Genomic DNA, 26,633 nt, shown 5'->3' with positions numbered 1-26,633 from the left:
GATGTCTTTGTGCAGAAAGTGTTACCATGGTGCGTTATTCAGTCAGATGCAGTTCTAGGCCTCTTGTTGTGGTAAAATCAGCTCTCTCTCTCGCTAAGTGACTGAGCAGGGGGAATGGAGTAGTCTCCGGGCAGGAGTGTGTGCTGCGCAGCTGGGGGTGACTTATGTTCTAAGCGTGTTTAATAATACTTTACTGAAATGGCAGTTTATATAGAGCCGCGGGGGGAAAGTGTAGGGAGATCGCACAGTGCGGCAGAGAGCTGGAAGAGCATCCGGATCCTGAATGTCATTGTAAGAGGGAAGAGAGATACTGATGCTGTGTCACTGTGGAGGGGTGTCTGAAGGGGTGCAGAAGCCTGCTGCGGTTCAGGTGTAGTTAGGCACTTACCTCACACCACTCGCTGTCACCTACAAGCTGCCGATGACACTACAGTCAACGGTCCTGGAGCGCAGGTTGGACGCGGACATAAACTAGAACTCCTGGTCCCTGCAAGGGAAGAGTAACACACTACATCTAGATTACCTAGTAATGGGATCTACACATCACTACCATGGGGCCTAGTGCCCACCTAATCAGGGACCTTTTAACAACTGCTACCGGGCGAAATATCCTTCTGTGCCCCAGGCCTAGTGCCTGCCTATCAATCTGGCCAAAGCAATACTATACCGGGCCTAATTGCCATGGCGCCTCAGCCCTGGTGACTGCCTGACCAAGTGTGCCTTTACACAACCGCTATGGGACCTCAAGCCCGCTGCAGCCTCGGACCTACAGCCCGCCAAACCAGGGCCAGTTACAGTATACAAGATGGAGCCTAATGTCCACAGTGCCTCGCCTATTGCTGCCTACCTAGGGGGAAAAATACAACGAATCTATAGGACCTATTTCCCCCTTATGTCCTCTGGGCCTAGTGCCCGCCTATAATGCAACAGGCCTACTGACTGCCTGGACATATCCCCAGGCCTGGTGCTTGAATCCTGGTGGTCTAGGAAGTACAGCCATACAAAATGGACTTACCAGTCCGGTAGTCTTCAGCTGAACCAAGCCTGGTTCAGCCAGTAGGCCATCCAACCTCTGGGCCTCCACGTGTTTCACCTGAAGGCTAACAGCCTCAGGACTTCTGGGATGCCTCACATGGGGTGCGGCACCCTCCGCAGCCCCAGGGCTTCCAGTGTCTTCTGCTCCAATCTTCACCTGGTGAGCAGTGGCCTGCTTATGCTCTTTTGCAGTGGCCACTGCAGTACCAGGGCTTCCGTCCCCTTCACCGACACCCACTTCTGGGCGTCCACTCCTTTGTCTTCACCTGGTGGAGAGTGGCCCGTTTAAATGCTTTTGCAGTGGCCACTGCCCTCCAGATCTTCTAACTCTCATGATTTTCAGGAACTCTACCTTGCTCCGTCTCCGTTGTTAGACTCCTCGTCCCTGCCTTGCGTTAGCTGATGTCAGCCAGCGGCAGGGGGTGGTGCGTTGACTAGGCTTGTTGCGCTATCTTGAACTCAAACCGAGAGCCGTGAGTGGCTCATTCGTGTTGCCATCTTTGAAATGGGCCGCACCATAATTATTTATTTTTATTTTTGTATCGCCACAGTGTAACAAATGTTTGCACTATCCAACTGCCCTGGTGATACTGGCAAGGGGTCAGCCGTGCCCAGTGAAACTGAAAGCTCGGATTTGTAGGTTTTTTGTTTTTTTACAAACTTTGTATTCAAAGAATTATGTAGAAACAGCAGTTTCTGCATAATTTGATGTATTGTTGCTATGTACCAATAGCCCTAACGCAGGAGATTTCACAGTAATTTCCTGCAAAGGGTTGGGTACGGGATGCTGGCATTCGGGATCCCAGCAGTCAGAACCCCCACGCCAACATCCTGACCGAGTTAGAATCTCTCCCCCTTTCCCTACCCTACCTCCCCGGTGCCTAAATAATCTCTCTCAGATGCACTATATTATGTCCCTATTTATCCCCAGCATCTCCTGGCCTCCCCTATCTCTTCCCTTGCCCTTCCCCATGAGGCAATGGCCCTCTCTCAGGTGCACTATATTATGTCCCTATTTATCCCCAGCATCTCCTGGCCTCCCCTATCTCTTCCCTGGCCCTTCCCCATGAGGCCATGGCCCTTTCTCAGGTGCACTATATTATGTCCCTATTTATCCCCAGCATCTCCTGGCCTCCCCTATCTCTTCCCTGGCCCTTCCTCATGAGGCCATGGCCCTCTCTCAGGTGCACTATATTATGTCCCTATTTATCCCCAGCATCTCCTGGCCTCCCCTATCTCTTCTCTGGCCCTTCCCCATGAGGCCATGGCCCTCTCTCTCAGGTGCACTATATTATGTCCCTATTTATCCCCAGCATCTCCTGGCCTCCCTATCTCCTCCCCGGCCCTTCCCCATGAGGCCATGGCCCTCTCTCAGGTGCACTATCTTATGCTCTCTCTGGCACAGAGCACCAAAAAGTCTAGTTACGGCTCTGCCTAAACCTAACCCTAACTGTACCCATCCCCCTAACCACTCTACTTACCTTCGGGATTCCGGCGGTCGGGATGCCGCTGTCGGGATTCTGAAAGGTCTGAATTCCGGCGCCGGCATTGTGACTGCCAAAATACCCTCCGTCTGCATTTTAACCGCAATCCCCCTGCAAAAGGCTAATTATTGCAGCAGATCACAGTCCCCATTATTATCCCTCTACTGCAGCCTCTGCTCCGGAAGCTGACACTGGGCTGAGCGATGTACACTAATGCACTGCAGCTGCTGTATGAAAAAACGCTACTGCCTGCAGCTGCCCGGAAATGTATTGATACGCCATCGGCGGTTTCACAGATCCAAGCAAGTGCGTACAAACACTCAGCGCTAGTCGCAGTTCCATCGATAATCGACCATCCGAGTAATCCTACGGTCGCGCAGAATGACCGCGGAAACTGAAATGCTGGCACCCAACTTTCTGCTTACCGATTCGCAGATTTAGGCAGATACACGCCCCAAAAACTCACATCACACCCATTTTGCCAACTCCCCCTGTTACCCCCATCAAAACCGCGTCTGTCTGTCAATCACTTGCTAATACATCCTCGCTACAACCATAGTCACATTTGATCTCTATTCAATCGCAGATCGTGTGCCTTGCGCCTAAGATGCGAGCGCAGTACACCAATAACCTCAACTGCGTAAATATCGGCATCGCGCACACATCTGAAGGTGCATGCGCAGCGTCAGATTGACAGGAGGAGTCTTTTAAAAATGTGAAAGACTCCTCCGATGTGGCCGGGATGTCACGGGCAGGGACTCGGTGGTTCTCGCTACTTCTGTCCCTGCAGGCTACATTTAGTACATAGCGGGGATGCTTTCAAAATTAATGTCTGTGGCTATACGAGCTGATAATGATCACGCCACTGCCATGATTATTAATACATAGGCCCTTTGGACTTCAAACATTTTTTTTACTATTTCAAAATAGATAACCGAAACGTATTGTGGCGATACTTGTCAAATAGGCTCCGCCACGCAATCCGGCCGCTGTGGGAGATACAGCTGGTCTCTGGAGGTAATCCTATTCATGTATTGGGCAATGTGATAACAAGACCAACCTGCCAGCAACACCCAGATAGGGTTTAATTGGGTGGACAACTTAAGGTACCACTAACCTTAAATATATGTTGCCATATGGGTTGGGTACAGTTTGCCATTTGCCGGTGTTTAGAATCCCGACGCCGGCATCCTGACTAGGTTACAATCCCGACATATCGTGCCAGTCTGAATCAGACTTAGTGTGCACACATGCTGAACTTAGGGTAGCCCTGAGATCCTGTACAAAAATCTGCGAAATCAGGGGCGCGTTCAGGGCGTTTTGATGTGCCGTTGCTGGCATTACCGCGCCCCCAATTCAAACTACACCTTTTAATATCTTCACACGGCTCCTTCCATCTGCACACCTGGACGCAGAACAGATCGTTCTCCCAGTCACTCTGTTCCTGCAGTTCCCCCCTGTGTTTGTACTTCTAGATTTGTGAATCTTGCAAACATCAGCATCATCTGCCTGGGGAAATCATGCACTGTACTAGGCCCACTGAAAGCTTATATAAATTACCTATATTATTGCTGCGCACAGCTAGTTCAGGCCATGCGATGCTGTGCCGGGGTTGTGTAACTCTGTGGTGTGATCCGCACACCACACTTCAGGGAAGATTAGGTATTGTAGGTGATTAGGCATCTGTCTAGGTTAAAACGTGACATACAGCATAGAGCCAGAAGATCTGGTCTCATCCTAGCACATGTAAGCATAACATCGGTGTGTTTAGTGTGTGTCTGCTCATCGGCGTTAGTGCTCCCCTGAGTCTGAGTCATTGATCTTTATTAAACTGTGCATTTTCCGATGTTGAATGTATTAAGTTTAACTCATGCTAGGCAAATGTGATCACAGCACTTTTATAAAAGCTCCAAATGTTACTTTTTGGGTTCCTTTCCTTTTAATTTTTTTGTCATATACCTGAGAATGCAACTAACTAATACAATAGGAACCAGCCAACCTCTTATCAGGTGTGGTATGAAAAGTCGACCGTCAGAATGTCGACACCAAAATGTTGACACATTCTGAATGTCGACAGCCCAAATGCCGACATGAACATGTCAGTATACACAAATGTCGACGTGCATATTTAAACCTAACCCTAACTATTATACTAAAATGTGATAACGACATGATGAGCATGTCGGCACTTTGACCATGTTGACATTTGTGGATGTCATCATTTTACATGTTGACACAACGCCCAAGTCGACAATCTGACCAGTTACCCTCCCACCTTAATCCCGACTGCCGACATTATGTCTCCCAGTCACGTTGGTGAGCTGGTGGCACTTGTCTCTGCCACCAGCGCACAAGGTAGTTTAAAGGTCTTTTCAGGGGAGAATGGTGGGAGGGGCCTAGCCCTTCTGAAGCACTAGAGAAGCGCCAAGTGGATGCGGCACGTTCCCACTTGATGTGCCCATAATTGCCTAGTTTGTGGACCTCTTCTCCCAGAGATCCTGGAAGGGAGGGCCAGTAATCAAGGGCTGGGTGGCGTCATCACGGTGAAGCCGGGAGACCATGATGACGCAATTTGCAGAGGAGATGGCTCACTCTACCTGGATACCGGGAGATATACTCAAAATTCCGGAGTCTCCTAGATACTCTAGGAGAGTAGGGAAGTATGGTTGTGACTACGACCCCTTTCCGTATGCGGGCTGTCAATTACTGGGGTCAGTGTTGGGAGTACGGACTAGTGATGTCCCTGTGGCAGCCAATTTGTGGGCTGAACCAGGATTCATGACCTTAGCAGATCGCTGGAAACCAATGACATCACGGAGGCACAACACGACAACATTTGACGACATTAGTTCCAGTTGCAGCAACAGGCTACAATTTTGTAAATGTTTGTTCAGCTCACAAAATGGCTGCTCTCCCAAAATTTTTAACTGAGGTAATCAGGAAAATATGTTTGTGTGTGCACGCATGCGCAATGTGTTTTGTGTGTGGTGGACCACGCACAAGAAGGGAGTAAATGTCACATGGGGGCATGTACAGCGCTTCTCTCACACTGGACTGTCACCAGACCCCTTCTTCTGTTTTAAAATAATTCCTCCAGTGCCGCATGCACAAGTGTCATGTACCTACGTTGAGCGGGGCACATGCCCTGGGTGCCGCGGCAGGCCTAGCAGAGGGGTGCGCCGCCAGCCAGGGCATTGTACCCGCCCCCCTGCCACCATTGTGCCTGATATAATGAACTGTGCCTGCTGGTGCTGACTGTTGACTGTAAGGGGAGCTGCAGCTGAAGTGCGCAGCCCCTCCCAGGCAGTCATTCCCATCCTGAGAGCTGCCGGGTGACAGAGTCAGTGTTCCTTCCCCGGTGCTCTCTCAGCTCCAGAGCAGCCAGGTGAGAATTCATTATATTTTTTTTGGGGGGGGGGGGCGGTGCATTTGTGTGAAAAGGTGTCTGTGTCAGTGTGTTTCTGTGATGGTGTGGCTGAGAAACGACAAAGGGGGGGAGGTGATGGTGTGCTGAGAGACGACGCAGGAGCGGAGGTGATGGTGTGGCTGAGAGACGACGCAGGGGGGGAGGCGATGGTGTGCTGAGAGACCATGCAGGGGGGAGGTGATGGTTTGGCTGAGACGATGCAGGGGGGCGGTGATGGTTTGGCTGAGAGACGATGCAGGGGGGGAGGTGATGGTGTGCTGAGAGACGACGCAGGGGGGAGGTAATGGTTTGGCTGAGAGACGATGCAGGGGGGAGGTGATGGTTTGGCTGAGAGACGATGCAGGGGGGGAGGCGATGGTGTGCAGAGACGACGCATGGGGAAGGTGATGGTTTGGCTGAGACGATGCAGGGGGAGGTGATGGTTTGGCTGAGAGATGATGCAGGGGGGGAGGCGATGGTGTGCTGAGAGACGACGCAGGGAGGAGGTGATGGTTTGGCTGAGAGACGACGCAGGGGGGAGGCGATGGTGTGCTGAGAGACGACGCAGGGGGGAGGTGATGGTTTGGCTGAGAGACGATGCAGGGGGCAGGTGATGTATGGCTTGGTGTAATCGGCAGATGCAATTCTGGCTACTCTGATGCTGTAGTTATTTTTCCACCACATACAAATATAACCTGATTTGCTGATTAATGCGTGCGCTAGGATGTATGCTTACACGTTACCGGCTACACGCATCCTCTTACATACTAGGAGGGGTCTCTTTTATTTTCTAGTAAAAAGATCCTTGTTTTTTTTTTTCATCCTTGAATCTAAATAGTGTCTTTGGTAACTAGGGAAACCAATTCCTATTTTAGGAAGTTGCAATTAACTTGCTGGCTGGTTGTTCGGAACATGTCAGCTTAGCGAGGCCTCTCTTAGTAATTATGTATCATGGTGGCAAATTAATTTCCAGGGTATGACCATTACATGTTCTTGATTTTTAAACAGGATTTTTTTTTTACATTTGTGTCTTTTTAAACTCTTTTCCACAAAGAGAGATCTGTTCGTATAGCTGCCATCTAAAGTGCACCTGTGTTTCACCAAGCTGCAGTCAGGCAGCCATTTTGTGGGCTGGACATGAGAATCTCATATATTAAAGCACATGGGGCAGATGTATTATATAGCGGCACTTAGCGTTCTGCTATAATGCTTCCTGCTTCACCTCTTTACCGAGACGAAACAGGAAGCACTACCAATGAGCTGTATTACCATTTCATCAGCCGGATCGGGGGGAGTGAAAACTCCCTCTTCCGACGATCCCGTTAGAGCTCACAGTGCATCAGCCTAGCACTGATGTGTTGTGTCTAATTCCCGGCCAGCTCCACTGAGCTTCACAGCGCCTCACTTTTTCCACATTTTGTTATGTTACAGCCTTATTCCAAAATGGAATAAATTCTTTTTTTTTCCTCAAAATTCTACACACAATGCCCCATAATGACAACATGTAAAAAGTTTTTGGGAGATTTTTGCAAATTTAATTAAAAAAATATACTAAGAAATCACATGTACATAAGTATTCACAGCCTTTGCCATGAAGCTCAAAATTGAGCTTATCCTTGAGATGTTCCTACAGCTTAATTGGAGTCTACCTGTGGTAAATTCAGTTGTTTGGACATGATTTTGAAAGGCATACACCTGTCTCTATACGGTCCCACACTTGACAGTGCATGTCAGAGCACAAACCAAGCATGAAGTCCAAGGAATTGTCTGTAGACCTCCCAGACAGGATTGTCTTGAGGCACAAATCTGGGGAAGGGTACAGAAAAATATCTGCTGCTTTGAAGGTCCCAATGAGCACAGTGGCTTCCATCATCCCTAAATGGAAGAAGTTCGGAACCACCAGAACTCTTCCTAGAGTTAGCCGTCCGTCTAAACTGAGCGATCGTGGGAGAAGGGCCCTAGTCAGGGAGGTGACCAAGAACCCGATGGTCACTCTGTCAGAGCTACTGCATTCCTCTGTGGAGAGAGGAGAACCTTCCAGAAGGACAACCATCTCTGCAGCAATCCACCAATCAGGCTTGTATTGTAGCGTGGCCAAACGGAAGCCACTCCTTAGTAAAAAGCACATGGCAGCCCGTCTGGAATTTGCCAAAATGCACCTGAAGGACTCTCAGACCAAGAGAAACAAAATTCTCTGGACTGATGAGACAAAGATTGAACTCTTTGGCGTGAATGCCAGGCGTTATGTTTGGAGGAAACCAGGCACCGCTCATCACCAGGCCAATACCATCCCTACAGTGGCAGCATCAAGCTGTGGGGATGTTTTTCAGCGGCAGGAACTAGGAGACTAGTCAGGATAGAGGGAAAGATGAATACAGCAATGCACAGAGACATCCTGGATGAAAACCTGCTCCAGAGCGCTCTTGACCTTAGACTGGGGCGACGGTTCATATTTCAGCAGGACAACGACCCTAAGCACACAGCCATGATATCAAAGGAGTGGTTTCAGGACAACTCTGTGAAAGTCCTTGAGTGGCCCAGCCAGAGCCCAGACTTGAATCCAATTGAACATCTCTGGAGATATGAAAATGGCTGTGCACCGACGCTTCCCATCCAACCTGATGGAGCTTGAGAGGTGCTGCAAAGAGGAATGGGCGAAACTGCCCAAAGATAGGTGTGCCAAGCTTGTGGTATCATATTCAAAAAGACTTGAGGCTGTAATTGATGCCAAAGGTGCATCAACAAAGTATTGAGCAAAAGTTGTGAATACTTATGTACGTGTGATTTCTTAGTTTGTTTTTCTTTTATTAAATTTGCAAAAATCTAAAAAAAAACTTTACACGTTGTCATTATGGGGTATTGTGTGTAGAATTTTGAGGGCAAAAATTAATTTATTCCATTTTGGAATAAGTCTGTAACATAACAAAATGTGGAAAAAGTGAAGCGCTGTGAATACTTTCCGGATGCTCTGTACATATATTTAATTCAACAATATACCAAACAAGACTCAGGAGCATTCTTCCTGTGGGAAAAATATCTGTTGGGGTCAGAGGCGGGCTGGGCCGGGGGGCAGGGTGCCATGTGCCCCCCGTGCCCTGGGCAGACTGTGTCTCTGTGAAACAACTGCACCGCGCGTGTAGTGCTGACCGGACCGTCTTCGGTCAGCACTACACAGTGACAAACACTCAGCCATCGGCACCGGCAGCTGTGTGTTTGTTTTAATTAGCAGCCAATGAGAGTCTGGCAGACTCTCATTGACTGCTGCTGCGTCCACTGCCGGAGCTGGGCCATCTTCCGGCTCCTGCAGTGGGTAATGGGAGAGACGTCATGACGTCTCTCCCATAATGCATAGCTGCCCAGGAGGACGGGCGGAGGAGCGGATGGCGGCGGTGGGAGCGGGGATTCAGGTAAGTGCTTTTATTTTTATTACGTGTGTCTACTGGGGGGGGGGGGCGGTTCATGGGGGGGACTACTACTAGGGGCACTACGAGGGTGGGACTACTACTAGGGGCACTGCATGGGGGGGACTACTACTAGAGGCACTACGAGGGTGGGACTACTACTAGGGGCACTACGAGGGTGGGACTACTACTAGGGGCACTACAAGGGGGGGACTACTGCTAAGGACACTAGAAGGAGGGGACTACTACTAGGGACACTACAAGGGGTGACTACTACTAGGGGCACTACAATGGAGGGAATACTACTAGGGGCACTACAAGGGGAGGGGACTACTACTAGGGGAACAACATGGGGGGGCTACCACTGGGGGCATTGCATTGGTTACCACTACTGGGGGGCTCTATATAAAGGGCAATACTGGGTGTACTGCATAGGGGGGGGACTACAACTGGGGCCACTATTTAAAGGGCACTGCATAAGGGGTACCACTATTGGGGGCACTGCATGGGGGGACACTATATAAGGGGCTTACTACTGGGGGCTACTACTGGGGGCACTATATAAGGGGCTTACTACTAGGGGCACTACATAGGGGGGCTCACTACTGGGGGCACTACTGGAGGCCTGCATAAGAGTATTAGCAGAGGGCCTGATTCATAGTTGTACGCAATACCGAATGTTTACGGAGTGGAGTGATTATCGGTAAATCAGGGCCACTGTCTTGTACTTGCCCCTCAGGCTAAAAGTTGCCAGCCAGCCCCTGGTTGTGGTTTTCTTCCCTGTTATTAAACCACACACAATACATGCTATAGTTTAAGGGGTATAGAATTAGTATTATTATTATTTAGTTAGTTATATAGTGCACACATGGGGCCCGATTCAGAGCCACTTGCAAGTGTCTGGCGTGCGCGAGTCCCACTGAGCGACTGAAGTTCAGTCGCTACGGGGCTCGCAAAAAGACGGGACGGCTGTCGATGTTGAATGACATCTCGCCCCGTTTTGTGGGCGGGTAGAGGGGGTGGCCGGACAAATGCAGGCGTTCCTTTAGGAACGCCTAGCGTTTGTAGGAGGGCTGACTGACATCACTAGTGTCTCTGTGACACAGCTGCACCGCTCAGTCAGTAGTGGACTTCCTGCTCTATTAGAGCAGGAAGTCCACTCGGGCTTGCGGCAGCTAGACCCTACCCCAGGGTCTTGTTGCAAGCCCGATGGTCGCGATAATCGCGACTGTCTCCTGGCCACTCGCACAAGCTGTGGGTGGTCTCCCACAGCTTTGCGAGCGGCCGGAGAAAATAAATAAATAAACAAACGCCCACATTCTGAGCGAGCGCCCGCCAGCAGCGAGCGGCTCTGAATCAGGGCCATATTCCACAGTGCTTTACAGAGAATATTTCAGTAATTTACATCATTCCCTGCCCCAATGGAGCTTACAATCTAATCCATGTTTTTAGAAGTTGCCTGACAAGTCCCTTCTCCTATACAGTGCCATTGTATGACAAAATTATAATGAAACTCTAATTTTGCCCACAATAAAGATATTTCCTTATGCATCATACTTTACCATTATTACGCTGTAATTTGCAGCTTTTAAGTGCCTCTGTACTATGGTGTAGATAGTCTGTTATTTTCATTTGTATTTTATATTTCCCCACTAACCAAGCAACAGTAAGCCCATAAGGAGGGGCAGTGATATTTCCTAGTCGTGTCGCAATGGCGTATAACAGGGCTTGACAAATTTTTCTGAAATCTAGGAGCCAGGATGAAAGTGTAGGAGCCAGACCACCGTCCCCCCAAAAAAATTACAGGAGTGAGTGAGGAGCACAGCTCTGTGTGTTATATAACTGTTATACACACTATACTAGTCCACAAAATGGTCACAGTTGAATGGATACAGTATAATGGAGGCCCCCTTACTGCTCTGCACAGCTCCCCTGCTCCTCCCCCCACCCTCCAGTAATAACGGACCACATTTCACATAAAATAATGGTGCCAGAAAGTACAACAAAACCCCCCTTCCCTCGTGGTCACACCACTATCACTCTGAAGCCGCTCCGCAATCCCTGGCCACGCATAAACCCTACTACCGGAGAGCTCTATGCAGCCGGAGATAGGAGACAGTAGACAGCCGGGACGTACAGGAGGATCAGCGTAGACTGGGACAGACAGCAGGGATCAGAGCAGGCCAGGATGGAGAGGAGTCGTCAGCACAGGGTGGGACGGACAGAGGCACAGCAGTCACCGCAGGTGACACTCAGCACATGCACTCCTGTGTATGATATGAACACCGCAATACTATAGGTATGAATCTCCGCCGGAGCTGGCGAGGCTCTGCTTCCTCCCTCACTGCAAAATCTGGTAGCCAGGCAGCAAAATCTGGTAGCCATGGGGACCTGGCCCCCGGGATTTGTCAAGCCCTGGCGTATAAACCTTTCAATGCTGTACTTGCAATAATGGAGTAAAACCACCTAAGCTGACAGTCAAATGTGTTTCCCGTAGGTAGGACTTGAGCAAAGAAGCACAATTGTATAAAAGGGAGTCAATTGTTTAAAAACAAAAATTCAGGGGCTAACATTTGTGTAAAATAAAAATGTAAATGGCATGGCAATTAATTGGGCAAATAAAAAAAAAAACACATTAAGAACTAATGTTTACAAAATGTAATGTTAAATGAATACTATACCTGACTTCTCGTCCTATGTCTTCTTTAAATAGCAATTTCAGTATCAACACTTTTGCTTAATTGTGAAAATATTTTTACCAACATTTTCATTTTTTTTCTTCAAAACAATATATATATATATATATATATATATATATATATATATATATATATATATATATAGTGCAGTGTTTATTTTAATTATTTCCTGATCTGCTTAACTTGGGTGGTCTGTGTGTACAGTTTAATGTACTTCCTTATCAGCCAGACCATATTAAACATCACTTAATAAGATTTAACTAATGTCTTTATCATTATATAATACACAAGTGATGATAATCTAACATTCTGTGATTAATAATTAACGGTGAGTTCTGATGTCATCACTTATTATCGGTGTGGTCTGATGTCATTGCTTGTGTATTATAAGGAAGATTAGTTACTCAGAGCCGGCCCCTGACCAATTTGATTCATGATTCAGTATTGTAGCTGATGCCCCCTAAATTGCTGCCAGGCCCACCAGCACCATCAGGCATTGTGCTCATACTTTGAGATTCTTATCACATGACTGTGCCACCCCCCGTTCACATGAATATGCCACAAATTGATGTCCATGTCTCCTCACTGGCAGCTGACAAGGTGTGCTGGCGGCTCCCCTGTCCGTCCGCACTCTGGCGCTGACTTGGTGGAGAGATGTGTGGAGCAGCCCCCAGCAGACACGTCCTCTCCCTGCAGAACTGCGACAGTCGCCAACTAGTGCCGCTGCTGAGAGGTCACGTCTGCTGGAGGCTCCTCCTGTCATTGTGTGCTGGGTGATGTGGGGGTAGGCTACTATACCAGCTGGGCGCACCCCTTGGAGCAATGGCACCCTAGGCAATCGACTATATGGCCTAAACCAAGGGCCGGCTCTGCCTCTACTGTAATGTATTACTGCTATTAGAAGTCACCTCTTCTGTGATTTGTATAAAAGCATTGGACCTACAGCCTTGTGCTTTTTAATGGACATCGATTTCCTTGGTGACTCCTAATATCTCTATAATCTACAGTAGGGGAGCATCTACTGTATATAGCAGGTCCCCATGTACAGTCCTGGTGCAGAGCCTCCTCACCCATGTGTTGTTGTAATTGCTTTGTGTTGCAGTTTTCCACCTATCCAAGAAGGTGACCTCGGTAGTCCCGGAGAGTTGCCTGCTCATCATCCTCGGACTGGCCCTCGGAGGGATCGTTCTGGCCATAGCTCAGAGAGCAGAGTTCCAGCTGGAGCCCAGTATGTTCTTCCTCTTCCTGCTGCCACCCATAGTCCTGGACTCCGGCTACTTCATGCCCAGCCGTCTCTTTTTCGACAACATTGGCGCCATTCTCATGTACGCTGTGGTGGGCACGGTTTGGAACTCCTTTGCAACTGGAATTTCCCTGTGGGGGGTGAAGCTGATGGGGCTCATGGGTGAGTGCAAGGATCAGTGAATCACATTGTCTATTAGTACATAGGGTTTATTGTCATTACAGGGTGAAATACCGCTTCAGTAAGACCCTTGTCCGTTCCAGGCCTGGAACAGAACTGCATTACTATGCATGTTAGAATGTATCCTCCAATAGGAGCAGCCAGTTGGTATGTCAGCCTTTGTATAGTTAAATGTTATCCACAAACTCCTTTGTAACAGTGCCCCTAGTGGTAGAAATATTAAGGAAACTCCTGCAGCACATCTTTAATAATGCGAACAAAATATCCCTGAGACATCAAAATACTTTTATTTTATTCTGCAATAAGAGACTTGTTAAATTGAAATGCGGCGTTTTATTATAAAAATAAGTCCAATGTAATGTCCTTTAAAATGTCATCTTCGCAGTATTTGAATAAAAAAGTGAATTTTACAAATAAATTAAACCCAGATTACAGTGCACCTATCGCTGACGCACAGTAGCGCCCACGATCAGAACCTAAAATATAAATTTCCTGTGTCCCCTTTCAGATTTGCACCCTCACTGGCCTCCCCTCTGGCACAGTCCTAATTACAGCCCACCCGTAATAGAATAGACAGGTTACGGATCAGTAACTTTTCCAGCCTTGTCCTATAATCGGCCACAATAAATAAGGGGCGGACCCTGGGATTCATGTGCTTGCGGCTACATGCTTACAGATGTGTCCTAATCTAGCCTCCTGGCGCATTAAACCATGCGCCATGCGTGGCGTGACTCAGTAGCGCTGAGCGTCTTATCATGCGTCTTTTTTACCTTCAAATGCGTCTCATTCGCACAACAATGTGAATAGGTCGCATAAGCAACTTCTGCTGAGTAAAATGATATGCAGCATGCCTATGTGTGAATGATGTGAATAGATAGCACAAGCAGCTTCTGCTGAGTAAAATGATATGCAGCATGTCTATATTCTGTGTGTGTGAGTGCGGGTATATCTGCATGTGACATGCTACGTTACAGCGTCAGCGGCTGTAACACTGTAACGTAGCATGTCACATGCAGATGTACCCGCAGACGGACACAGAACATAGGCATGCTGCATATCATTGTAATCGGCAGAAGCTGTTAGTGCTATCTATTTGCATCGTTGTGCGAATAAGATGCATTTGAAGGTAAAAAGACGCTTGGCGCTACCGATTCACACTGAGCTCCCGTGTTGTGTTATCCAACATTGGTGGTCACTGAACTGCCTTAAAAGCGCTCTTAACGTTCAAATGATTTTAATACCACCCTGCAACTTTTACTAAATACATTGTTTTTTTTTACTAACTGCCTTCTGTGAATTTCAACAATGTCTTTATATCAACAGGAAGAGCTGGTTTATATTTCTTGCTATTGGATGCGACCCAGCGCTTCTGAGCTCTCTACATTGGATACAGTTGTATTTAGAGCGCAAATTTGCGTCGCATCTCAGGGCACCATAAATAAACAGTAGCCTGATGTTATAAAATCATGGCTAGAAAGCAATGTTTTTAGTGAAAGCTGCAGGAGGGGGGTGGTTCAGGCTAAATCTATTTGCAGCTAAATAAATGTGCTGAATTGTGATTTTCTGTTACTTTGTATATGGGATATATTAGTATATATATTTATGTGTAATATATGTTTGCACTAATAATATACAGTGTATCCATGTGCGATTTCATATATCCTGTGTGTTGGCTACTTACCTGGTTTTGGTTATTTACCTGTATTGTGAGAGTTTGTAGCTTCTGTGTTCATATCCAGGAGGTGATAAGGCGTACGATGGATGTATGTACTATTACAATATTCCTTCACTGTTTAGCTGTCCATTCTAGAACTCCTGCCCACTCGCAGGTGTGTAATAACGCATCTATTTATAAACCAAACAAGCACCTTCATTATTGCTTAATTGATCCAGGACTTTTTTTTTTTATTCCCAGAGAAAATCTTTACATTTGTTTATAGTCACAAATTCTGTGTATAAGAATCTCAGATAAGGTCCATGGACTGTGTGGGTGTCTGTCTGTGTATAAGAATCTCAGATAAGGCCCATGGACTGTGTGGTTGACTGTGTATAAGGATCTCAGATAAGGCCCATGGACTGTGTGGGTGACTGTGTACAAGGATCTCAGATAAGGCCCATGGACTGTGTGGGTGGATGACTGTCTGTCTGTGTATAAGGATCTCAGATAAGGCCCATGGACTGTGTGGGTGGATGACTGTCTGTCTGTGTATAAGGATCTCAGATAAGGACCATGGACTGTGTGGGTGACTGTCTGTCTGTGTATAAGGATCTCAGATAAGGCCCATGGTCTGTGTGTGTGACTGTCTGTGTATAAGGATCTCAGATAAGGCCCATGGACTGTGTGTGTGACTGTCTGTGTATAAAGATCTCAGATAAGGACCATGGACTGTGTGGCTGTCTGTGTATAAAGATCTCAGATAAGCACCATGTACTGTGTGGGTGGAGGACTGTCTGTTTGTGTATAAGGATCTCAGAATAGGACCGTGGACTGTGTGGGTGACTGTCTGTCTGTGTATAAGGATCTCAGATAAGGCCCATGGACTGTGTGGGTGACTGTCTGTGTATAAGGATCTCAGATAAGGCCCATGGACTGTGTAGGTGACTGTCTGTGTATAAGGATCTCAGATAAGGCCCATGGACTGTGGGTGTCTGTGTATAAGGATCTCAGATAAGGCCCATGGACTGTGTGGGTAATTGTCTGTCTGTCTATCTGTCTGTGCTTGCTGTTTGAGTCACTGTCCCTATATTGCAATCACACCCGGGGGCTGCAGTATATTATTACAGCTTTCCCCGGCTTGTGATTCATGTTTTGTGTAATGAGATCTCTGCTGTTTGTGTTAAATATTTTATATTCGGTTTTGTTGCTCTTTGTCTAGCTGTGATGCGAGGATGACTGACACTATACATTACACACGTCATCCTGTCATTACTAATACAACACTGAAAATGACATTAAACATACATTAAATAGGCTCCAAAAGCAACTGTGAGTGATTCGTAGATCAGATATTATAGCGGAAATCAATAATATTACACAACACAAACAGTGTCACTTGTGTACAATTATTAGGATAACTCTTTACCTGTTGTCTATTAGAACTATGGACATTTCACATCTATAATTCTGTGTTTAATAAGAATCGGATACACAAACCGGAGCCATTCCTCCCATAGCCTGCAGACCTTTACCCAATTCCCTTGTACCTTGGGGCTGACAATATAGATCAATATACATAATACTGCCACTGGGCGTGGGGACACACGGAGGGCTGAGCGCGCTGGGAGGGACTGACATCCCCCCCCCCCAATAACAAGGCCTTATAGGAAGAAGAGACCTGGGTAGGGAACTCCCCAATTTACTGTATGGAGGGACAGATCAGCTTATGGGGTATTTCCAAAACTGGGCAACCCCTATAAATTATTGTTCCTATATCACCTGTGTTGTATCTATTTAGCATAATTGTCATAGAATTTTGCTCTGTTACCTCTTGTCTGGAAAGGTTTTATTCTGATAAACGGCGTATACTAACACTTTTTATTATCTGTCTCATCTATTGATAAGAGTATTCACAGAACACCATCGGCTGTGCCTTATTTATACACTAAGGCCCTGATTCAGAGCTGGACGCTCTGACCAGAGCGCTCGCTCTGAATCAGGGCCCACCTCCATAATTATGGAGCGTCCTCCTGGACGCTTGTATAGCTGTGGGTCACCACCCACAGCATATACGAGCGTGCAGGTTGATGGTCGCGATGGTCTTGACCATCGCCACTGCGAGCCGAAGCCTGCGGTTGAGTTTCTCAACCGCAAGGCCCGCAGTGATTTTGGCTCTATCGGAGCCAAAATCACTCCCACTGACATCACTAGTGATGTCAGTGGGGCCGGCTTTACACCTGCATCATGGCATAGGGCTAATGACATTCAAACATATATTTTGTTTTTCTTAAAATAGATAGCATGCACATTTAGCCAATAATAACTGGTTTTAGGCCCTCATTCAGAGCCGCTCGTTAGCGGCAGTACGCTCGTTCCGAGCGATGTTTGCACATCTGCGCATGCGTACGGTTTTTAGTACGCATGCGCGAACCAGTCAGTGCGGGCAAAAATCGTTTGTACGCTATATAGCGAGTGCCTGCTATTTTGAGTGACAGAATGAGGCGTATGTGGGTGGTAACAGGGGAAGGTGCTTGAAAATGGGGAGTGGAGATCCGAACGCAGGCGTGCTTAAAGGTCAAAACGGGCGTATTATGGGTGTGCATAATTAATACAGCAGCGTCATTGACCACGTCACTGGGTTATTTTATAGCCAGAACTGCTCGCAAATTTGTGGTAGCAAACACCAACCACAAGAATAGCGAGCAGTTCATACGCTGGTCGATGTACTCGATTAATCTAATAAATAGCGGACATGACGTATGGTGCGAGTGGCCAGGGGGCGTTTTTAACAAATAAACGAGCGTATGTTTTGCTCGCTCGTTCTGACTTAGAGGTGTGAACAGACTGCAATTTGCGAACGGATCATTTGAATAGCCACCCCTTGTTTTTGAACGAACGACCGCAAATAGCGAACGGCTCTGAATCAGGCCCTTAGTTTCCTCGTTCGGTCACTGCAAAGACTAAAAGCAATTAATCATAGTCTCTTGTTACTTAGCAAATTACATGAGTTTTAACCTTTTCCGCTCTGCGCTCGTCCTGTGACATATAACTGGGTTGGGAATCGGTGACCTATAGGCAGAATGAAATGCTGATTCTGACTGTGATCATAATGTGTTTGCCAATTATTCCTACATCACAAGCCAGGACATGGTCAGAATACCAGGGAATCTAATGTACACGGCACAAGGCAGGGTGGGAAACCATGCGTCATCTCCAAGGGGTATATTTGCCATGTTATGCAGCTCACCAACCTCTTTCTCGCTTTTAGATCCGCAGGTGGAAGCCGGATTGATGGATTTCCTGCTCTTCGGTAGCCTCATTTCGGCGGTTGACCCCGTCGCTGTGTTGGCCGTGTTTGAGGAGGTGCACGTGAACGAGACGCTGTTTATCATCGTATTCGGAGAATCGTTGCTCAATGACGCTGTCACGGTGGTAGGTGTTTCCGATTGCGTCGCCCTGTAATTGCGCACATGTCCACCTATAGCAATCCGTTGTGTTACATGAAGTGAGAATTTATGTGCAATGTACGATTGCAAAGTAACAAAAGTAACTCTGTATTTATCCCCTTGTATCCTGATGTCTGATTATTCTTGTTGCTGATACTGATTTTACGCTGACAAAGGGACATTTGCTGTTTATCCTCATGTTCTGCCCCACAGCCGGCCAGGCGGACGGCAGTCTTATAAAGTGGTTCAAATGCATTAGTTTACACCGCTGACCAAACACATTCATGGGGAGTTATAGATTTATGGAGGCTGGGAATCAAAATGCCAAAGTTGGAGGAGAATAGTAATAGACAGGTACAGATTTTACTTTTTATGGAGACCATCACAGGGCTTCTATTTAATGTGTTTAATACAGTATGATTATCCCATACCTATAGAAGCCACACAGATATAGTATATCCTGGACTCATCCCTCTCCTTCAAACCACACCTTCAGCGCCTCTCACAGTCTTTTCATTTTTAATCTCAAAAATATTTCCAAGATCAGACCCTTTCTCACCCTGGATGCTACTAAAACCCTCATACACTCACTGGTGATCTCCAGATTGGACTACTGTAACCTCCTCCTATCTGGCCTCCCCAACTCCCATCGCTCTCCTCTCCAGTCTGTCCTTAATGCTGCTGCTCGGCTCATCTTTCTCTCCAAACGCTCTACATCTGCCTCCCCTCTCCTGCAAGCCCTCCGCTGGCTCCCCTTCCCTTTCAGAACCCAATTCAAGGTTCTCACCCTCGCTTACAAAGCCCTCACCCATTCCTCTCCCATTTATATCTCTGATCTAATCTCCCTTCATTCTCCTGTCTGCCCTCTTCGTTCAACTAATGCACGCCGCCTTTCATGCCAAGTGACTACTTCCTCTCACTCTCGCCTCCAAGATTTTTGGTGCGTACACACTGGGCGATAAAATGGACGACTGAACGATAACGATATCATTATCGTTCAGTCGTCCACTTTATCGTCCATTTTTAACCCCAAAACGATGAACGATAACGACGACGCGAGTTCCCGCGGGTTGTTCGTCATCATCGTTCATCGGGCTGACCTGCAGGCCAACCTGACGATCTCGTCAGGTTGCTGCATGTTGGGGAATGGGGGAGAGAGCCCGGCGCTGAACGATATCGTTAATGATATCGTTCAGCGGCTGTGCTCAATGTCATGAACGACATTGAGCACAGTCTGCCGGGGACACACTACACGATATCGCTCAGGGAGCATATCGTGTAGTGTGTACGCACCATTTGCCCGCACTGCTCCCCACCTCTGGAACTCTCTCCCTCTCCCCATCAGACTCTCCACCACTCTACAATCATTCAAACGGGCTCTCAAGACCCACTACTTCATTAAAGCCTTCCAGCTCTCATCCTAACTTTCTGCTACATGCTCCTTCATCCCCTTCTACCCCATCTGTGTCACCCCTGTTTGTCTTCCCCTCCCCTTTAGAATGTAAGCTCTTATGAGCAGGGCCCTCTACCCTCTTGTGCTTCTCCCTACTTTACTTTCATCTACTTCTTACTCCCCACTAGGGCACCTAACACTTGGTGGCTTATGCTCTGCTGCTTATGTGGGTGTTGTGGTCGCTAATGTAGCAATGTATATTATCCATGTCCTGGTCCTGCATTCTCTTGTATTATACTGTAAATTAGTCTTTGGCAACGTAATTGTTTATGTATTATGTAAGGCGCTGCAGAACACTTGTGGCGCCATATAAATAATAATAACAATATATATGCCTTAATTGGAGCTCTGCTGGTTACTTATGGCACTGCAGACTTTCCTTTGCATCATTGGAACCATAGTTTTGGCTTGGTTGAGTCCCAGGCATATGGAATTCCATTTTCCACCTAAATAACCCAGTGATAAGTAATTGTGTGTGTGTGTGTGTGTTTGTGTGTCACACATTCGGCTGAAAGACAAAATTGCAATATTATAATGTCAGCTTCAGGTTTATCCTCATCCCAGTGGGTATTCAGAGTGCCGGCGTGTGAGCCCATAACACATGCCTGGATAAGAGTCTGGTTGTAGAGGTGAAAACCATCTCTGGATATGGAGGTGACAAACTGATTAGCGATCACGCCGTTAGCGTTGGCGGAGCCTTGCAGAATATCAGACCATGGGGGAAACCTCGGCTGAGATCTATAGGGTTTGCAGTAGTGTTAATATGACACCAGAAAATGTGCAGAGTCCCAAGGGCTGATATTTATTATTTCAGCTGTGCACAAAGATACTTCTGTATATGGTGACCGCCAATATTAGCGGCAACTGCATGATAAACTTTACATAATGTGACGGAATCTTCCCATCACCCCAAACCGGACTGTAATTGTCAAGCGATGTGTGTGTCTCTGTAAGCATTTATCGATTTAAAAAAAAAGTCAGATCATTGGCAGGTGGTCATGGGCAGGTGCAAGTAGCTGCTTGTGATTGGCCATTTGTGAACGCTCCGCTGCTGCTGATTGGTGATTTGTTCATCGCTAGGATATAGATTATTCTTGTGTCTGTGTGTCTGTGTGTGTGTGTGTCTGTGTGTTTGAGCAAAGATGTGTTGTTTATTCAGCAATACCCTGCTCCGTCTCAGCGAGAGCGGCAGCGATATTACAGGTTACGATCGGAAGCTCCGACATTCTGCTAATGTAATTGACAGTCTTAAAAAGGTGGGCAGCGCGACCTGCTGGTCTCATTACTTATTCAGCAGCTGAGAGCGACACACAGACCTCTCTCTCTCTCTCTCTCTCTCTCTCTCTCTCTCTCTGGCACAACCTGCTCTTGGCTGTATAAGGACTATTAATAGGATCAGATGCCATCAGAGCAGAAAGCATGCAATTAACAGCATGCAATGCATATGCACTTGTAATCATTTACAGGCATCACATGACATGCACAGTTCTGCTCTGAAGAGCTGACAATCTAATTATTCGTACACCAGATGCAGAACTAGCACAGAATGAACTTGCAATGTAAAAATAACATGAGTGATAACAGATCGTGCAGCCTTCTGTGCATAGGACAGAATTTGGGAATGACGCCACCGTGTGAATATCGGTTCAGAACAAATGCTCTATATTCCTGAAACGGGTGATGTCACGGAACACGGAGGAGCCCGTTTCTTTAGTAGAGAACTTCAAAGAAGTCGTGGGTAAAGTGACCAGCGCCCCCTGGAAGGTGAGTTGATTTCTCAGGGGGCACGTGATTTGTCTGGGCTTACCCAGCGAGATAGTGAATGATTTTGGCATTGACAGACCGATAGGGATAGACATCGGTGAGGCAGGACAGGGCTTATTGTGACAAGTATTTATATTTCAATATCTGCCATCGTTAGACCTGTCCCCACAGGATTGACTTTCATGTCAGTCGGGTAGCAAGACCCATGGAGGCCCCATAGGAAAATAGGAACATTTCCACAGGGCCTCCTCCCTGTGCAAATTATTTTGCAGTTAATTAATTTTGAATGTAAATGACCTAATATTTGACTATATGGCTATTTACAGGGGTGTTTATAGAGAGGAGGGGGCCCGTGTGCAGTCTCCGACACAGGCCCCTTCCTCTCCGACCGGCGGCCGGCAGCGCACTGAGTTGTGTGCGGGCAGCATCGGAGTTATAGACTCTGGGTACTGGAGTGTGCCCAGAGTCTATAGAGGATGCGCTGGTCACCGGGAAAATGCCTGTGACGGCCGTTTTCCCTGTACTGCGAATATGCAAACGATGGGAAAATGGCCGCCACGGCCATTTTCCAGTCGTTTTACAGCGCCGGACCCCGCGCCGACGTGGGACTCCGGAGAGGTAAGTAATATTATGGGTGCAGGGTGTGCGAGGCGGGGTCCCCCTGGACCCAGGGGCCGTGTTCCCTGCACACCCTGCACCCATTATAGATATGCCCTGGCTACTTCGCTAATATGCAGGATTAAATGAATGGTGATTAGCATATAGTAAGTATAAACGAAAAAATATACATATTTTTAAAAAAATGAAATCCTCTTCCTAATCCTAAACTATGATATAATGTGGTATGTAAGAAGGCTATGAATCACTAATAAATCGGTCATGCCCCTTTTACACCTAAAACCTCGGTCCAGCCCAGGTCACTGAACACTGGCCCTCATTCAGACCCACTCGCGAGCGGCTGTCCGCTCGCAAGTGGGTCGATGGTCCACACTGCGCATGCGCACGACGGAGGGAGCTCCGTCGTGCGCATGTGCGAGACCCGACGAGCGAAGGACTTTCCTTCGCTCGGAGTGTCTCATCAAAGGGGGCGTGCTGTCGATGTTGACTGACAGCACGCCCCCTTTGGTGGGCGTGCCGGGGGCGTGCCTGCCAGACGGAGGCGTTCCCAAGGGAACGCCTACCGTCAGAAGCCGGCCCCACTGACATCACTAGTGATGTCAGTGGGAGTGATTTTATCTCTGATAGAGCCAAAATCACTCCTGACCTTGCGGTTGAAAAACTCAACCGCAGGCTTCTGCTCACAGATCCGATGGTCGCGATGGTCAAGACCATCGCGACCATCATCCTGCACGCTCGTATATGCTGTGGGTGGTGACCCACAGCTATACGAGCGTCCAGGAGGACGCTCCATATTAATGGAGGTGGGCCCTGATTCAGAGCGAGCGCTCTGGTCAGAGCATCCGGCTCTGAATCAGGGCCACTGTTTCAAGCCGTGTCACAGCAGCTTGAGACCCATTTTACACCGCAGTGTCCTCATCTCCAAGCAGCGGTGAGCCGGCTCTCCACAGGGTGTTAACGGGATGACCATGGTCATTCCTTCACACTGCAGGGTTACACGGGTCGTTCTCTTGTTAAACTCTGCTCACTACCTGGGTTATTTGGCCAACTGTGAAAGGGGTATCAGTGAGGAGAGACGGGAGCGGAGCCTGCTGGACCAGTGACAGCAGATGCCCGGCAGCAACACTGGGCCCTGTAGCAGCCCCATTCTCTGTACCTACTGCTGAGGGGTTTATTTATCAAGCAATGAAAAACTTAGAGTAGTAGACCAGTGGAGAAGTTGCCCATGGCAACCAATCAGCTCCTACCTATTATTTCGTAGACTGTACTTAATAAATGTTACTTCAAAGCTGATTGAGATCTGCTGCAGTATTGGACAGCTGTGCAGGGTTGGACTGGCCCATAGGGGTACAGGGGAAATCCCCGGTGGGCCCCCCACTGCCTGAGGGCCCACCCCCTTCTCTGTCTGTCTCTGGTTCCAGATCTCAAATCATACATTGTTACTCTATTAGATGATCAGTGACCTGGTGGAGTAGTACCACTGATCAACATGGGTGCTTGGTTCATTTCTATAGAAACAACAACAAGATTTGCCTATTGGTTAACCAAGTGCCTCTGGTGGCTGGCGAAACCCCTTAAGCATGGGCCCCTACCACTGCATTCCCCCGGTGGGCCCTTCATGACCCAGTCCGACACTGCAGCTGTGTAGGCATATACTGGGGGTTGAATCTGTGTCCTGGTCTCCAGTAAGGATTGTGTCAACAGTCTGGTCTGCGTTGGATCCTCAGAGGATTGGACAAGTGTGTACCCATCTTAAGTCAGGCAGGGTGGGATGTACTAAGCATTGCATCCGCAATGCAGTACTTCCCGCCTCTTATCGGGTACTTACCCACGTTAATTACGCCGGTATGTACTTAGAATTGCGATTAAAATCGCAAAGGACAGCTCTAGCCTTGGATAGAGGGACGTCCGGGTTTAATACCCAGAAGTCCCTCTGGTGTCCTTCCGCGAATGTGTAGAAGTAAGCGTGCGCTGCGGGGGGAGCTGAGAGGGGATCCCATTGGATCCCTCTCAGGGGAAGATGGCGTTCCTCACTGGGACGGTGCTTAGTACACATGGGAAATGCTGTACGGACCCCTGAGACGGCATTTTCGGGGGTTTTAATGTATTTTTCAGCTTAGTACATCCTGCCCGCAGTGTCGTATCAGATTAATAAATTGCTTTATCCATTGTTTCTAAATCAAAAACTGCAGATAAAATGGAGGGAGGTGTTTTAAAGGGGTCAGGGTGACAGGCCAAAATTTGTTATATAGTCCTTACCTGAAGATGTTATTCAGATAATTTTTCTGATGTTGCTGTTCAGGACCTTATTGGAAAATATAATCCAAAGTTCATATCAGTAGTCATTATCCAATGTCACCTAAATAAAGCAGGAACTACTCAGAGAGCATCAATGTAGGACAAAATGTCACCACAAAATGGCCGCCAGTAGCTGGGTATCCTTTATATAGGGCTGTGACCTGCACTGTGACATCACAATACATGCAGGCAGCAGCTAGAGATGGCTGTAGCCACAAAATGGCTGCCAGTAGCTGGGCATCCTTTATATAGGGCTGTGACCTGCACTGTGACATCACAATACATACAGGCAGCAGCTAGAGATGGCTATAGCCACAAAATGGCTGCCAGTAGCTGGGTGTCCTTTATATAGGGCTGTGACCTGCATTGTGACATCACAATGCACGCAGGCAGCAGCTAGAGATGGCTATAGCCACAAAATGGCTGCCAGTAGCCTGGGCATCCTATATATAGGGCTGTGACCTGCACTGTGACACACAATACATGCAGGCAGCAGCTAGAGATGGCTATAGCCGCAAAATGGCTGCCAGTAGCTGGGCATCCTTTATATAGGGCTGTGACCTGCACTGTGACATCACAATACATGCAGGCAGCAGCTAGTGATGGCTATAGCCACCAAATGGCTACCAGTAGCTGGGCATCCTTTATATAGGGCTGTGACCTGCACTGTGACATCACAATGCATGCAGGCAGCAGCTAGAGATGGCTATAGCCACAAAATGGCTGCCAGTAGCTGGGCATCCTATATATAGGGCTGTGACCTGCACTGTGACATCACAATACATGCAGGCAGCAGCTAGAAATGGCTATAGCCACAAAATGGCTGCCAGTAGCTGGGCATCCTTTATATAGGGCTGTGACCTGCACTGTGACATCACAATACATGCAGGCAACACCTAGAGATGGCTATAGCCACAAAATGGCTGCCAGTAGCTGGGCATCCTTTATATAGGGCTGTGACCTTCACTGTGACACACAATACATGCAGGCAACACCTAGAGATGGCTATAGCCACAAAATGGCTTCCAGTAGCTGGGCATCCTTTATATAGGGCTGTGACCTTCACTGTGACACACAATGCATGCAGGCAGCAGCTACAGATGGCTGTGCCACAAAATGGCCGCCAGTAGCTGGGCATCCTTTATATAGGGATGTGAATTGCACTGTGACATCACAATACATGCAGGCAGCAGCTAGAGATGGCTATAGCACCTGAACGACCAATGATAAGGGCGATTTGCCTTCACCCTGGGCATCGCATTATTGCCATACACACTCCACGACTTAATGAACGATTACTTGTTCCGTCCTTCATTAATATGTATGGCGCCGCATGCAATATCGTGTGATTGGCTGCGCAGCATGGCCAATCACACGATATCGCATGCGACCACACAAGAGCAAATTGGGCATACACACTGCACAATATGCCCGATTTGTCGTTCCGGTTTGGCTAAATGGGCCAAATTGGGCCTATATCATCCAGGTGTGTACCCGGCCTTAGATCAGCTCTGGGCCCAGATGCCCCGAAGCAGCACTCTGGTGAGAAGAGAATAGCCGGGGCTCAGGAGATGGCAATGTAATGCCATGTACACACTAGACGATAAAAGTGAACGATATGAACTATAACGATGTTGTTCAACGATATATCGTTCATATCGTCTAGTGCAGAGGTTCTCAAACTCTGTCCTCAGGACCCCACACAGGTCACATTTTGCTGGTCACCCAGCAGGTGCACAGGTGTGATCATTACTCACTGACACATTTTAAAAGATCTACAGGTGGGGCTAATCATTTCACTTGTGATTCTGTGAGGAGAACTGGAAAACATGCACTGTTTGGGGTCCTGAGGACCGAGTTTGAGAACCTGTGGACTAGTGTGTATGGTCTGAACAACCAACGATGCGCTGCTCCCGCGGGTCGTTAACGATATCCCCAGTCGGCTGTAC

General features: G+C 47.7%; 1 protein-coding gene across 1 annotated transcript in view; it reads left to right on the top strand.

The window, feature by feature from the left end:
• SLC9A5 (solute carrier family 9 member A5) overlaps nucleotides 1-26,633 on the top strand; it is a 137,782-nt gene that overhangs the window by 19,618 nt on the left and 91,531 nt on the right. The window contains exons 2-3 of the mRNA XM_088476767.1: nucleotides 13,128-13,430; nucleotides 18,374-18,537. Of these exons, the coding sequence (XP_088332893.1) occupies nucleotides 13,128-13,430; nucleotides 18,374-18,537 (467 nt within the window). The remainder of the gene's footprint in view (nucleotides 1-13,127; nucleotides 13,431-18,373; nucleotides 18,538-26,633) is intronic.

The sequence above is a fragment of the Taudactylus pleione genome, unplaced genomic scaffold, assembly GCF_031769625.1.
Source record: "Taudactylus pleione unplaced genomic scaffold, aTauple2 ptg000194l, whole genome shotgun sequence".
In the NCBI taxonomy this organism is placed as follows: domain Eukaryota; kingdom Metazoa; phylum Chordata; class Amphibia; order Anura; family Myobatrachidae; genus Taudactylus; species Taudactylus pleione.
This window is presented reverse-complemented; position numbering and strand designations above follow the sequence as displayed.